General features: G+C 34.3%; 1 protein-coding gene across 1 annotated transcript in view; it reads right to left on the reverse strand.

The window, feature by feature from the left end:
- Nucleotides 1–2,312: 2,312 nt before the first annotated feature.
- Nucleotides 2,313–12,742, reverse strand: part of LOC106875020 (dual specificity mitogen-activated protein kinase kinase 6) — a 65,596-nt gene continuing 55,166 nt past the window's right edge. The window contains exons 6-9 of the mRNA XM_089355377.1: nucleotides 12,088–12,267; nucleotides 9,761–9,838; nucleotides 4,455–4,591; nucleotides 2,313–3,339 (exon numbers count right to left, since the gene is read on the reverse strand). Of these exons, the coding sequence (XP_089211503.1) occupies nucleotides 3,198–3,339; nucleotides 4,455–4,591; nucleotides 9,761–9,838; nucleotides 12,088–12,267 (537 nt within the window). The 3' untranslated portion in view covers nucleotides 2,313–3,197. The remainder of the gene's footprint in view (nucleotides 3,340–4,454; nucleotides 4,592–9,760; nucleotides 9,839–12,087; nucleotides 12,268–12,742) is intronic.

Genomic DNA, 12,742 nt, shown 5'->3' on the forward strand with positions numbered 1-12,742 from the left:
GCTCTCTGGTTTGCTAGCTCTTTTCAAACTGCCCAACCTATGCCAGCACGGAAAACGGACAGTAAATGATGACGAGACTCTTAATTAGCTTTTCACATTTTATTTGTTTATGATTTCCCATGCTGTAATGTACAAGGTGGTTCTTCCTTCTCACCTTTTTTGCACATTATTAGATCGAAATGTTTTAACAGCTGTTGGTACTTACTATTGCTAATATAAATGAAGAAGTAATACCTGTTCTGTTAAGCAAACCGAAACAAGCAGAGCTATGTAGCTTCCATAAAGGTATAAAGCAAAGTATAAAGTAGTAAACATGACTAAGTTGGCAGTGCATGCATGAGAAATATATGAAATAATGATTTAACTACCTACATATCTGAGAGGGTTATTAATAAAATTACATTTTTTTAAGCAATTAAACTCATCTTTACAATGTCATATATAAATGCTGAATATCTTCCCTTTCTAAAGACAAAGTTAATAATCTAAAACATTATGTTTACAATTATTCTATGTATTTTTCTCTTCTGCATAAAAATTTCAAGACACTGGTGCAGGGGGAATAACTATATATGATTCAAATATTCTTCCACACTTATTGCATTATAAATTCTGAAAATGAAGGATGAAGACATCAAGAATCCCAGCAGAATTTGAACACAGAACAAAGAATACGTCAATGAATTTAGTGCGATACTTAACTATTTCTGCTAATTCAATAGTAGAGCATCAACACTTTGTGTTAATAACTGTATTGAAATACTAGCACTTGTGTGAATATTCTTAGTCTTCTAATACAGGGGTTTTCAAACTGTGGTCTGTGGACCACAGGGGGTCCGCAAGGACAAGACGGGGGTCTGTGGACAGCAAATACTTTTTATGGGCAATTTGATTTTATATATGTTTTTTAATCAAAATCTTTTAATTGACAATAAACCTATTTGTTAAATACTGTTAAATAAATAAATGTAAAACTATATGTCATTTCAAGCAAATATTTATGTATAAATTTCATAAGCGTTTATAAGGGTAAAGCCTAAAATATAAAGGGGTCCGCAAGTCAAAAAGTTTGAAAACCCCTGTTCTAACATATTTTCAAGTTTCAGTTTAATTTAGCAGATAATTTTTCAACAGAATATAAATCTCATTGTTTTCTCAAAGTTTATAAATTCTTATGGCATCAACAACACACAATTCTCACTGGTTTCTAAAATGGATAAAGAATTTCAAATTGCTTTAGCTCAATGGTAGGATTCCCGTCACATTTACAGGCGGTATGGGCTTGTACTTCACAGGCAATTTTTGACGTTTTCAATCCAATATTTTACATGCTATATTTATAGCTTTATATGCTTCGAGATCCGCCGTTCCGGAAAAATAATTATAAATTTCACAGTTCTTGTATCATTTAATAGATCCTAAAACAATCAGAATTTTCCTTTGATATTAAGAGGACGAAAATAAAAGAAAAACAAATTATTAAAAAAACTTATAATCTTTAAAAATTGTAATTTTATTTTTCTTCGCGTCTTAATTGGAAACTAAAAACTGAAGTAAAAGATTACAAAAAAAAAAAAAAGTAATAATAATCATTACATTTTAAATGAATATCATAAACTTTCTTAGAAAAAAATAAATAAAAAATTCCACCCTCAAAAGAAAAAAAATAAATCTATATCATGTAATTAACAGCCAAATTTTTACATGGATTTTTTTAACATTTTTTTCTTCATTTATTTTTGTTGCATAGCTCATCTAAAGTCTTTGCATTTAACGTGATTTGTTAAAATATTGGCTTTGAATCATTTGACAATGTTACCATACAAAAAGAAGTATAAGAAAAAAGAAAAAAAAAACAAGCCACAAAATCAACATAACGGTGGAAAAATATTTTCAATAACAATTAGTTAGCTAATTATTTACTTAATTAATAGGACAGTTGGATGACAGTGGTCTATTCTGTTTCTTAAGAATAAGTCTTTCATCTATCTCAATAAAACCTCTGATTAACTTCTTTCTTGTCTATTTTTTTTTCTTTGTTGTTGTAACATCAGGCATACCTGAGGATCTGTTCAATGATTAAAAATCGGAATAAAAGAATCCACACCACGCCACACCACCAAGCCCTGCTCAAAGGCACCATGGAATTAAAAGAGAATTAGAACTAAAAAGCAGTATCAAAATACTATTATATATATACATACATACATACATACATATATATATATATATATATATATATATCGTTAATGTCTTATCACACATATTTTATAGTGTGAGACACAGCAGGTATCAATATTCACGAATTAAGATTGTTATTTTCATTTTCTTTTATTACCTTTTTTTTTTTTTTTGCAAGTTCATTACACATAATGATGTAGCGAACTTCATTCGAAGTTATGTTATCTAAGTAAATAAATCATTCCTTTCTTTTATTCTTCTTTTTCTCGTTGGTGGCAATTTTGGTTATTTTGGAATGCCAGCTTCCATAAGATAAATGCTTCAACCAATGCACACACACATACACATATATATACATGCATATATATATATATATATATATATATATACTTATAGATATACATATATACATATACATACATGTATATATATATACACACACATACATATACACACATATATACATACATATATATACACACAAACATACATACACGCAAATATATATATGCATATATATACGTATGTACATATATATATAGACATAATATATATATACACACACATTTATACATACATATATATACACACACATTCACACAAACATACGTACATAAATGCAATTGCCCCATGATAGACTGGTACTCACTTTTACTTAATATATTTTAAGTAGAAAAATGAATATAAAATGTGAAGCTATAACTAACATGAGGCAATTGTTTTAGTCTAAACACAGATCTCAGGTCAACGCATTTGCCAAGCAAGTGCAACTGAAGAATACACACACGCACACACACACACACAATGTATTTATATATAAATACATTGTACGCGCATAAGCATCCATAACCTTGCGCACACACACACACACACACATATGCTTATATACCAACACATGTAAAAAGTTTATGATGTTTCATAATAGATGCCAAATCAATTAGATTAGTAGTTGAACAAAGAATAAAGTAGTTTTACAGTCTCTTCTTTCCTCTTCATCTGTAAACTATGCAAAGCATTTAGCCTTCCCAGCCAGTGTATTTGTCCAAGACAGATGAAATGTACTTTGCCATGTCAACATCTAAAGTATCTGCTCGTACAATAAAAGGGTGCTCCAACAGTGTGCCATAATAAGGTCGCTCTTTGTATTCCTTTTGAAGACTGAAATAGAGAAAGGAGAATGAGATAAATATATTGGATTAATCTCATTTTACGTGACGTCTGACTCAGTTATTTATATTCTGTTTCAGAGACTGAGCCATAATTGTGAGGTTAAGAAGCGTGCTTCCGAACTATGTAGCTTATGTCTCCTTTTATAGACCTGGAGTGATCAAGCCTTGCAAGTAGATTTGGTAGATGGAAACTGAAAGAAGCCTATCATATAAGCAATGCAGTTTGCTTTCAGTCTTCCTGGAAAAACATGTCTAGCCAACATAAAAAAAATATTACTTTGCTTGGAAACAGATAAGGGTTGGTGACATGAAATGCATCCAGACACAGAAAATTGACCTCAATAGATTCCACCTAACTTATGCAAGCATGGAAAAGTGGATGTTAAAACAATGATGATGATGATACTGCATATAATTTTCAGATCATTTCCATTATAACCTGTCCAAAACCTACCTGGGTAATCTGCACCCCTTGAGACTACCTCCAATTTTTTTAGTACCACAACCTGTTTAATGATGAACCATATTTTATGCAACCTCCTTTTCAAAAAAGGTCACCCATGCCTACTCTATAGCCATGCATAGTTTATATTACTTCATGTTTAGTGCATCTTGGTGGCAGTCTTAATTCTTGTTTTTTTACTGTTTCTGATAGTTTTTTTTTTTTTTTGCTTTTAGAAAAAGCAGTAAAAAATAACATATTTTACAATAATCATCATTTATCCTTTTCTCATAAATAAAAAAAATAAATCTGAAAATTTTTCAGCAACTTAAACATTGTTCAGTTGATTTATGTCAAGACGCATTCTTTGTCTTGTGCTCACATGCCTTCCTTTTAAAAAATCTTTGTTCTATAACATGTAAGTTTCAAGGTCACAGAAAAATTTAATGTATCATATTTAGTTTAGTTTTTTTTTAAATTATTCCATTTTGTTCCTCTACTTGTCTTTTACTTTATCGTGTGCAAATCTTTAATATTTCTGTGTTTGTTTCCCTCCTTCAAAGATATATAAAATACATGACCCGTTAAGACAATATCTGATCCTCTCCCAACAGCCAGTAGTTAACCAATATATTCCAATATCATCTTGATTAACAACTTACCATTTCACAATAAAATCCTCAAACTCTTTGGAAAATGTGCCTGGTGGTAAAGTTGGTGGGTTACCCATGACAACTTCCCTAAGTTGTTGGAAAGGGTTACCACAGCCATAAGGAAATCTACCTGTAGCCAATTCAATCTGAAAAACACAAAACACATATTGACTGTTTATTAAAATGCTTCTTTTAGAATAATTATATGACTTGCATGTTTTACACAAGTTAATGATATACCAGCCAAAGAAAAAAAGAATTTTAAACTTTCATTTCCTATTATTCTTTTTTTAAACTGAATCCTGTCTATAATGTCACAATTCACTTGACCATGGCAAATCTGTTTTATGACTTATTACTAGAATAATTTTGATTTTGTGTTTACATTATAGGTGCAGGAGTGGCTGTGTGGTAAGTAGCTTGCTTACCAACCACATGGTTCCAGGTTCAGCTCCACTGTGTGGCACCTTGGGCAAGTGTCTTCTACTATAGCCTCGGGCTGACCAAAGCCTTGTGAGTGGATTTGGTAGAGGGAAAATGAAAGAAGCCCGTTGTATACATGTGTGTATATGTGTATATATATATATATATATATGTATATATGTGTGTGTGTGTGTGTGTGTGTGTGTGTGTGTGTGTGTGTCACTTGACAACCGATGGTGGAGTGTTTACATCCCCATAACTTAGCGGTTCGGCAAAAGAGACCGCTAGAATAAGTACTAGGCTTTTAAAGAATAAGTCCTGGGGTCGATTTGCTCGACTAAAGGCAGTGCTCCAGCATGGCCACAGTCAAATGACTGAAACCAGTAAAAGTGGATGATCAAAAATAAATGAGTCAATTTCCAGATATCTATCAACTGGAAATGCTTTGAGTGGGCACTCAGAATATTCATATATATATATATATATATATATATATATATATATATATATATATATTTATAAAGTTATACAAATTGTATAGTTATATAAAGTTATAACTTTAAATATATAAATATAAAACCATAATTTTTACTTTATTTCATGGACTAATAAAATAGTTTCTAATTTAGGCACAAAGTCAACAATTTGTGGGGAGGGGTTTACTCGATATCATCAACCCCAATACTTAACAGGTGCTTCATTTTATCAACTCAGAAAGGAATTGAAGACAAAGTTGACCTTAGAAGGATTTAAACCCAGAATGGAGAAAAGCCCTGCATTGTATTATTGGCATTCTAACGGTTCTGCCAGCTTGCAGTGTTTTGCACTAACATTATAATATTAAATAAATAGGTGCAGGCAGGGCTGCATGGTTAAGTTCCTTTCCCAACCATGAGGTTCATAACCATGTGATCCCATTTCATGGTGCCTTAAGTGTCTCTACCATAGCTTCAGATTTACTAATGCTTGAGCGAAATTTGAAAACCAGAAGCAGCTTGACAGCCCATTACAGGTAAGTGTGTGTATATGCATTGGTAAAGGGTTGCTATGATTTAATATGGACAAATGATACAAATTGAACACTATATGGTATTTATCATGTACAAGTTAAATCCCTTTATGCAGAGGAAGCATTACCTGCTTCATGTACAGAAATTAATGAAATAAACACCAGTATTTTGCAGATATAATTTCACTAAAATCTTTAAAAGAGGTGCCCCCAGCATGGTTGCAGTCCAATGACTGAAACCAGTAACAATAACAGTATCTTTTATCTTTTGTTTCAGTCATTAGATATTTTTTATCAGTCTCCTTCACTGAACCACTAGGCTGCACCAACACTGGTTGTCAAGTAGTGATAGAAGACAAACACACGCACATATATATGACGGGCTTCTTTGTTTCCATTTACCAAATCTATTCACAAGATTTTGGCTGGCCTAAGGCTATAAGGGAAGATGCACTTGCCTAAGGTGCCATGCAGTGAGACTGAATTTAAGAACAATGTGGTTGAGAAACAAGCTTCTTATCACACAGCCACACTTATAATTAACTTTTGATATCAACAATTAGTAATAATTGCAATTATACATTATTGGGTAAACAACCATGTTATTTTCAGGGATAAGACATAGATGAGAATTGTAATACTCTTGTGATTTTCAGAGACATTTGTGAATTGGAATGGCTCTGAATGAAGAATTCAGAAAAATCAAAAGACTCCATTCATTAGAAGCATATTTTGCCAAAATATATTTAAATGAAGATGTCTAACAAAGGTGCAAGACCATACAATTAAAGGGTAAAGGGACATAGTAAATAATAATGATCCCAATACCCAACTGTTATTATACTGCCTGGAGGGGTGAAAAGCCAAGTTGACCTCAGTGCTATTTGATCTCCAAATGCAAAGGGAGATAACTAAGTCCTGCAAGGCATTTTGCCCATCACTCTACTGATTCTGTCAATCCTTTGCCAAAAAGTATCAAATAATAAAAAGAAGAATCTCAAGAATGCGCTGAATAAAAACAGCATTAAAAAAGGAATGCTAATTCTTTCTTAATCATAGATTCCATAATGCTGATAATCAACTGTAGTTTTTATGGTTCTTAGCAGTTGAAGAGGAAAATGCCCTCAATGCCAGCTTATCATCAATAAACTTCTCCAGGTATGGCTGTGTAGTAAAAAGTTTCCCAACCACATGGTTCTGGGTTCAGTCCCACTGCATGGCACCTTGAGCAAGTGTCTTCTACTATAGCTCTGAGCTGACCAAAGCCTTGAGTGGATTTGGTAGACAAAAACTGGAAGGAGCCTGTAGTATGTATATACATATGTATATGTGGGTGAATATGCATGTGACATTGTGATAGTTGTAAATAATTGTCCCTGTCATACAAGCAGCATAATTTCATTTCCAATATTCTGAGACCATTTCTGACCACACGGAAAAATTACCTTGCTTGGAAACAGTTGCGGATTGGTGAAAGGAAGAGCATCTGCTGTAGAAAATCTACCTCAATAAGCTCCACTAACCCATGCAGGCATGGAAAAGTGGATGTTAAAATAATAGTGATGGTGATATAAACTAAAACACACTTTATAGTTAGGTAAACCAACTAGAGATTTAATATGGACAGTAGTCTAGTGCCTTTGACAGTATAGCTTTCAGGTGATACTACTTGCAACATTTTCTATTTAATTATTTAAAGTGGTGATAACCTGTTCACTGCCCCTCCTCTGTAAGTTTAATCAGTTATCTTTTTTTTTTTATCTTTGACTTGTTTTGGTCCCTGGACTGTGGCCATGCTGGGACACTGTCTTGAAGGGTTTAGTCAAACGCCCCCAGTACTTATTCTATCTGTCTCTTTCGCCAGTCTGCTAAGTTAGAGGGACAGAAACAAACCAGCACTGGTTGTGAAGCGAAAGGTGTGGCACAAACATAACTCAAAGACAGACATATGATGGGTTTCTTTCAGTTTCTGTCTATCAAATCTACTCACAGGGTTTTGGTCAAGTAGAAGACGCCTGCCCAAGGTGCTGTGCTTTCTATATTTCTCTTATAGATAGTTCTTATTGGGGAACATCATCATAACAACAACAAAACTATGTTCTCAACTATTTTTTGTCTGTGGACACCTTTGATTCCTATTTTACCCTCCAACCCCCATAACAAAATATTATCAGAAATTTTATTAAAACATTCTTAAAATATTGTGTATTGTAGACGTATAACCAATTTATTGCTCATAAACTTTAATGATAGAGGCACTGATGTAAAGATGTTTGCTCAACAGAAAGTAACTTTACCAAAAGGAAAGCACAAGATAATTATTTTAGATGGAGCAGACAGGTAAATAATCTGTGTCATTAGAAAAATATTTGCATCTCTCACTTCTTTATTTCATTGAAATCTTATCTCATCATTGTTTTCATAACCATCATCTTCCTTGGCAGCATCATGATCTAGTTTCCATATCACGATATGAAAGACATTACTCATTGGTTTTTTTGGTGTCTGATGCTTTTATCCTTGTGTAGTCGTGTAGCTCCTCTACAGCAAGATACCTGTTTCTGTCTACCTGTCACACTTTAACCTCACATCACTTGGCACACAGCTACCTCCCTGAATACTACAACTCCTCAGTTAAAGGGTCGTGTCTTGTAAGTTATACCTAAATAGCATCCAGTACATTCTATAAAGTGACTGGCATTAGGAGGTGCATCCAGCTGTAGAAACCATGCCAGATCAGACAGTTGAGCTTGGCACAGTCCTCTGACCTACCAGGTCCTGCTGAACCAGTCAATTCATACCAACAGGCAAAACAGGTATTAAATGGTGATGGTGATGATAATGAGGTTTTTCATTCATTTGTGACATTATGCTTCAAGATCACTGAATTCAATATAATTCATAACATAATAAGTATATTATTGTGAAAGGGGAGACTTATTTTAGTCTTTTGCTATACTTTGATGCTTGGACATATATTAGCCTATAATCCTTGGATGAAATGATATGGGATCAAACACATTGATTGTACTGTAGATTCGAGTTACAGTAAGAATGATAGAAAAGCATATTGTGTACGGTGATGATATATACACACATGCATGTATGTGTGTGTATGTGTGTTGTTATTCAATGATTGGTAGAGATATTTTTTTAATATTTAGTTTTGTAAATATTGTGAAGCAGAAATATACTTTTTGTCAATTTCTGTTATTTATACATGAAAAAGTACCCCATACTGAGTAAATTATGTACACTTACTGCTCTGCAACAAAGATATTGTTCAACAAGTTCAAATTTTGATCAAGCATTTTATTATTTAAATAGATAATTTTGGTTTCAAAATTTGGCACATGGTCAGCGAGTTAAGGGGAGGGTGGTAGTCAATTACATCAACCTCAGTGCTCAATTGGTACTTATTTTATCAGCTCCAAAAGGATGAAAGGCAAAGTCGATCCCAGTGGAATTTTTTAAGGTGGCATAGTGGCTGTGTTTCTTTCGAAGGTTGAGCCCCACAAAGGCAATGATCAAGACGTTTGGCCTTATGTTGTGCTTGAGAAGAAGACCTTTCAAGTGGAACAAAATTACAGTCATGGTGGATACCAGTGTCACACAAATGGCACCTGTACTGGTGGCACGTAAAAGCACCCATTACACTCTCAGAGTGGTTGGCATTAGAAAGGGCATCCAGCTGTAGAAAACCATGCCAAATCAGACTGGAGCCTGGCACAGCCTTCCAGTGTGCCAGCCCAGTCAAACTGTCCAACCCATGCCAGCATGGACAACAGACATTAAATGATGATGATGAAACTAACAACAAAATCATATGGACCCCCAAGGATCATACAGACCCCAGTTGAGAACCACTGAATTAAGGTCTTACCATAGTAATTCCTAAACTCCAAACATCAGATCTTATATCATAACCTTTTCCTGAAACTGAAGGGTTGATTCTTTCAGGCTGGAATATAAAAATAGAGAAAAAATAACATACAGATTTTGTTTTTATAATGAAGGAAAACAATTTTACAGTTTTTCATAAATAAATAGAACACTGATTTTTTAATGTTATTTTCTTCAGACTGTCACACAGAACTTGTACAATCCAACTCATTTGTAATAAAACATTTTAACATAATTGAAAGAGGTTTCAAGCATAATGTTCTTCTACTTCTGACATCGTCATCATTTAATGTCCAATTATGAAATCACAAACAGACATCCAAGCCTGCATCTACACTCACACAAAAAGGCTATCAGAATGATTGTCATAAAGTTGTTTGTCAACACACTCCAACCTCAATCATAGACATGCTGTCTCTAAACTGCATTTTCAACCATCATTACTACTATGGCCTTTGCTCCTTATAGTATATGTCACCTCCATTCAGACATGCTTAATTCACTCATTCCTCCTCTATCCTCACACTAACCACTATACTCAGTCCTTCCTTCCCAGAATGTTGTATCTCTGGAATTCACTCGCTGCTTATGTTTCTCTTGCAATTATCAAGAAACAACTGCTTAAGAACACTGTAACTGAATTGAGTCCATTGGTATTAAAGTCAGAATTATCAAAAATTGCAGGTGAAGTTTCTACCACCTCTCCACAACTACCACAACAAAAATCTATCTATTTAAATAATAATAATAATTGGTGCAGTGGGAACTGTAAGCAAAGATATAGACAAATGGTTGAAGGAGATTGGAATAGAATGCCCTGTGGAGCTTCTACAGAAAGTTTGCCCTTTAGGGACAGGAAAGATTATCAAGAGGGTCTTAAGCACTTGAAAGACTATTGAAAGATTGTGGATACCTAAGGTTACAGATAGTAACCCAGCTACCCACATAGATTATACCAAGAATAAGAATGAACCTGAGTCAAATCAATGATGATAATGATGATATAATTAGCTTGTTGTAAGCAGTGCTCAAGTGCAACATGGGTAATTGAAAAAGGGTTAAAGACAAGACAGAAAGTGATAAGGAAGACAGCAACGAAAGCCAAAAACTCATGCAGAGTACATGGAATAAAACACAAAAGTGAACAGTAGAAGAGCTATAAAGAAGAAGGGGTGCATAGGGACATCAAGAGTAGTGCTGATAAATTACAGGAAGAAAGGCACTTTTGAAGAATCTGATGTTCTTATAGCTAACAATTGAAGTGCATTCCATTCTTTGGTAATTCTTTTTTTTTTTTGCTTTTTTTTTTTACTGCCCACAAGGGGCTACACAGAGGGGACGAACAAGGACAGACAAACGGATTAAGTTGATTATATCGACCCCAGTGCGTAACTGGTACTTATTTAATCGACCCCGAAAGGATGAAAGGCAAAGTCGACCTCGGCGGAATTTGAACTCTGAACATAGCGGCAGATGAAATACCGCTAAGCATTTCGCCCAGCGTGCCAACGTTTCTGCCAGCTTGGCACCTTTCTTTGGTAATTCTGTGTGTGGAAAAATGCTTTCCAAAGTCATAGATCAGTGTTTCTCAACCATTTTTCCCCTATGGACCCCTTTGATTCCTATTTTACACAGATGGACCCTCATAGCCATCCAATGTTTAAAAAATACTATTATATTTTTATAATTAAATATTATTAGGAATTGTATAAAAAATTGTTAAAATATTTTGTGTATTGTACAACAAATTTATTGCTGATGAATTTTAACAATAAAATCTCGTATGGACCCCAGTTGAGAACCACTGTCATAGATGTGCTGTCTTTTGATTTTATAAGCATGTCTATAGGTAATAGAGATAATCTCCAAGGAAATTAGTGGCGGTATGTGGGATGTCGAAGAAAAAGGGTTAATAATTATGAGATAAGTTTGTGCAGAGTGATGCGAGTTGAATTTTAATATTTTAATCAGGGTCACACTTCTGATAGGCTTTGTTTAAAATGTTTTAACTGATCTTCTATCAAAATACACAAACTGTTATTTTATAAATTTTATCAACAGACTCCACACAGGTACAGACATGCTTATTTCACATATAATACATATAATGCTCTAGACAGACAGACACGAACACATGCACACACGCGCACACACGCACACACAAGAAAGTGGCAGCCCTCATTATTATGTGCAAAGCTGGCAACAGGCAGTAAAACTGAAGATGGAAATCCTGCAGACATGGAAATAAAAGAAGTTGATGATGGTGATAATTAAAGCAGTGATGATAGTGGAAAAATTTCTACTTACTGCCATATATGGTCGACAACCAGCATCTCTGGTGTTAGCAAGAGAATCTACTAGGTAGCCACTGATGCCAAAATCACATATTTTGACAAAACCCAATCTGTTAACTAAAATATTTGATGGTTTCACATCCCTGTGGATTACCTGGAGGTTCTGATGAAGGTAATGCAGTGCACGTACCACCTACAATGGAAAAATTAAATATTTAGGTAAACAACAAAATGAAAAGGAACAGAAAGTTTGTACCTATCATTCAACATTTATTTTTGCATCATTGTTGATGGAAATTATAATGGGGAGGGGAATGAATAGTTGTGTAGTAAAAAGTTTGCTTCCCAACTACATGTGGCAGATATTTGGAAATGACCTGCTGTACTGCTTGGCATTTGCACCGGAAGCTCCAATATGAACAGATGGTGAATACACAGAACAACTGTTGGCTTGCCTGTCCCCAAAACATGTATAAAAATCAAACATTCAGTCAACATCATGGTGTTTGGAGTGATCACTAGTGATGGTGACATTATACCTCCATTTCTCTTATCACACAGCCTCAGACACTACATGGAGGCCTACATCAAGTGCCTGGAGGAGGTAGTGCTGCCCTGGTTCAAGAGGGTGGCTGCTGGAAGACCCTATGTCTGGCAACAGGACTATG

The sequence above is a fragment of the Octopus bimaculoides genome, chromosome 7 (assembly GCF_046866305.1).
Source record: "Octopus bimaculoides isolate indiv1 chromosome 7, ASM4686630v1, whole genome shotgun sequence".
Lineage (NCBI taxonomy): Eukaryota > Metazoa > Mollusca > Cephalopoda > Octopoda > Octopodidae > Octopus > Octopus bimaculoides.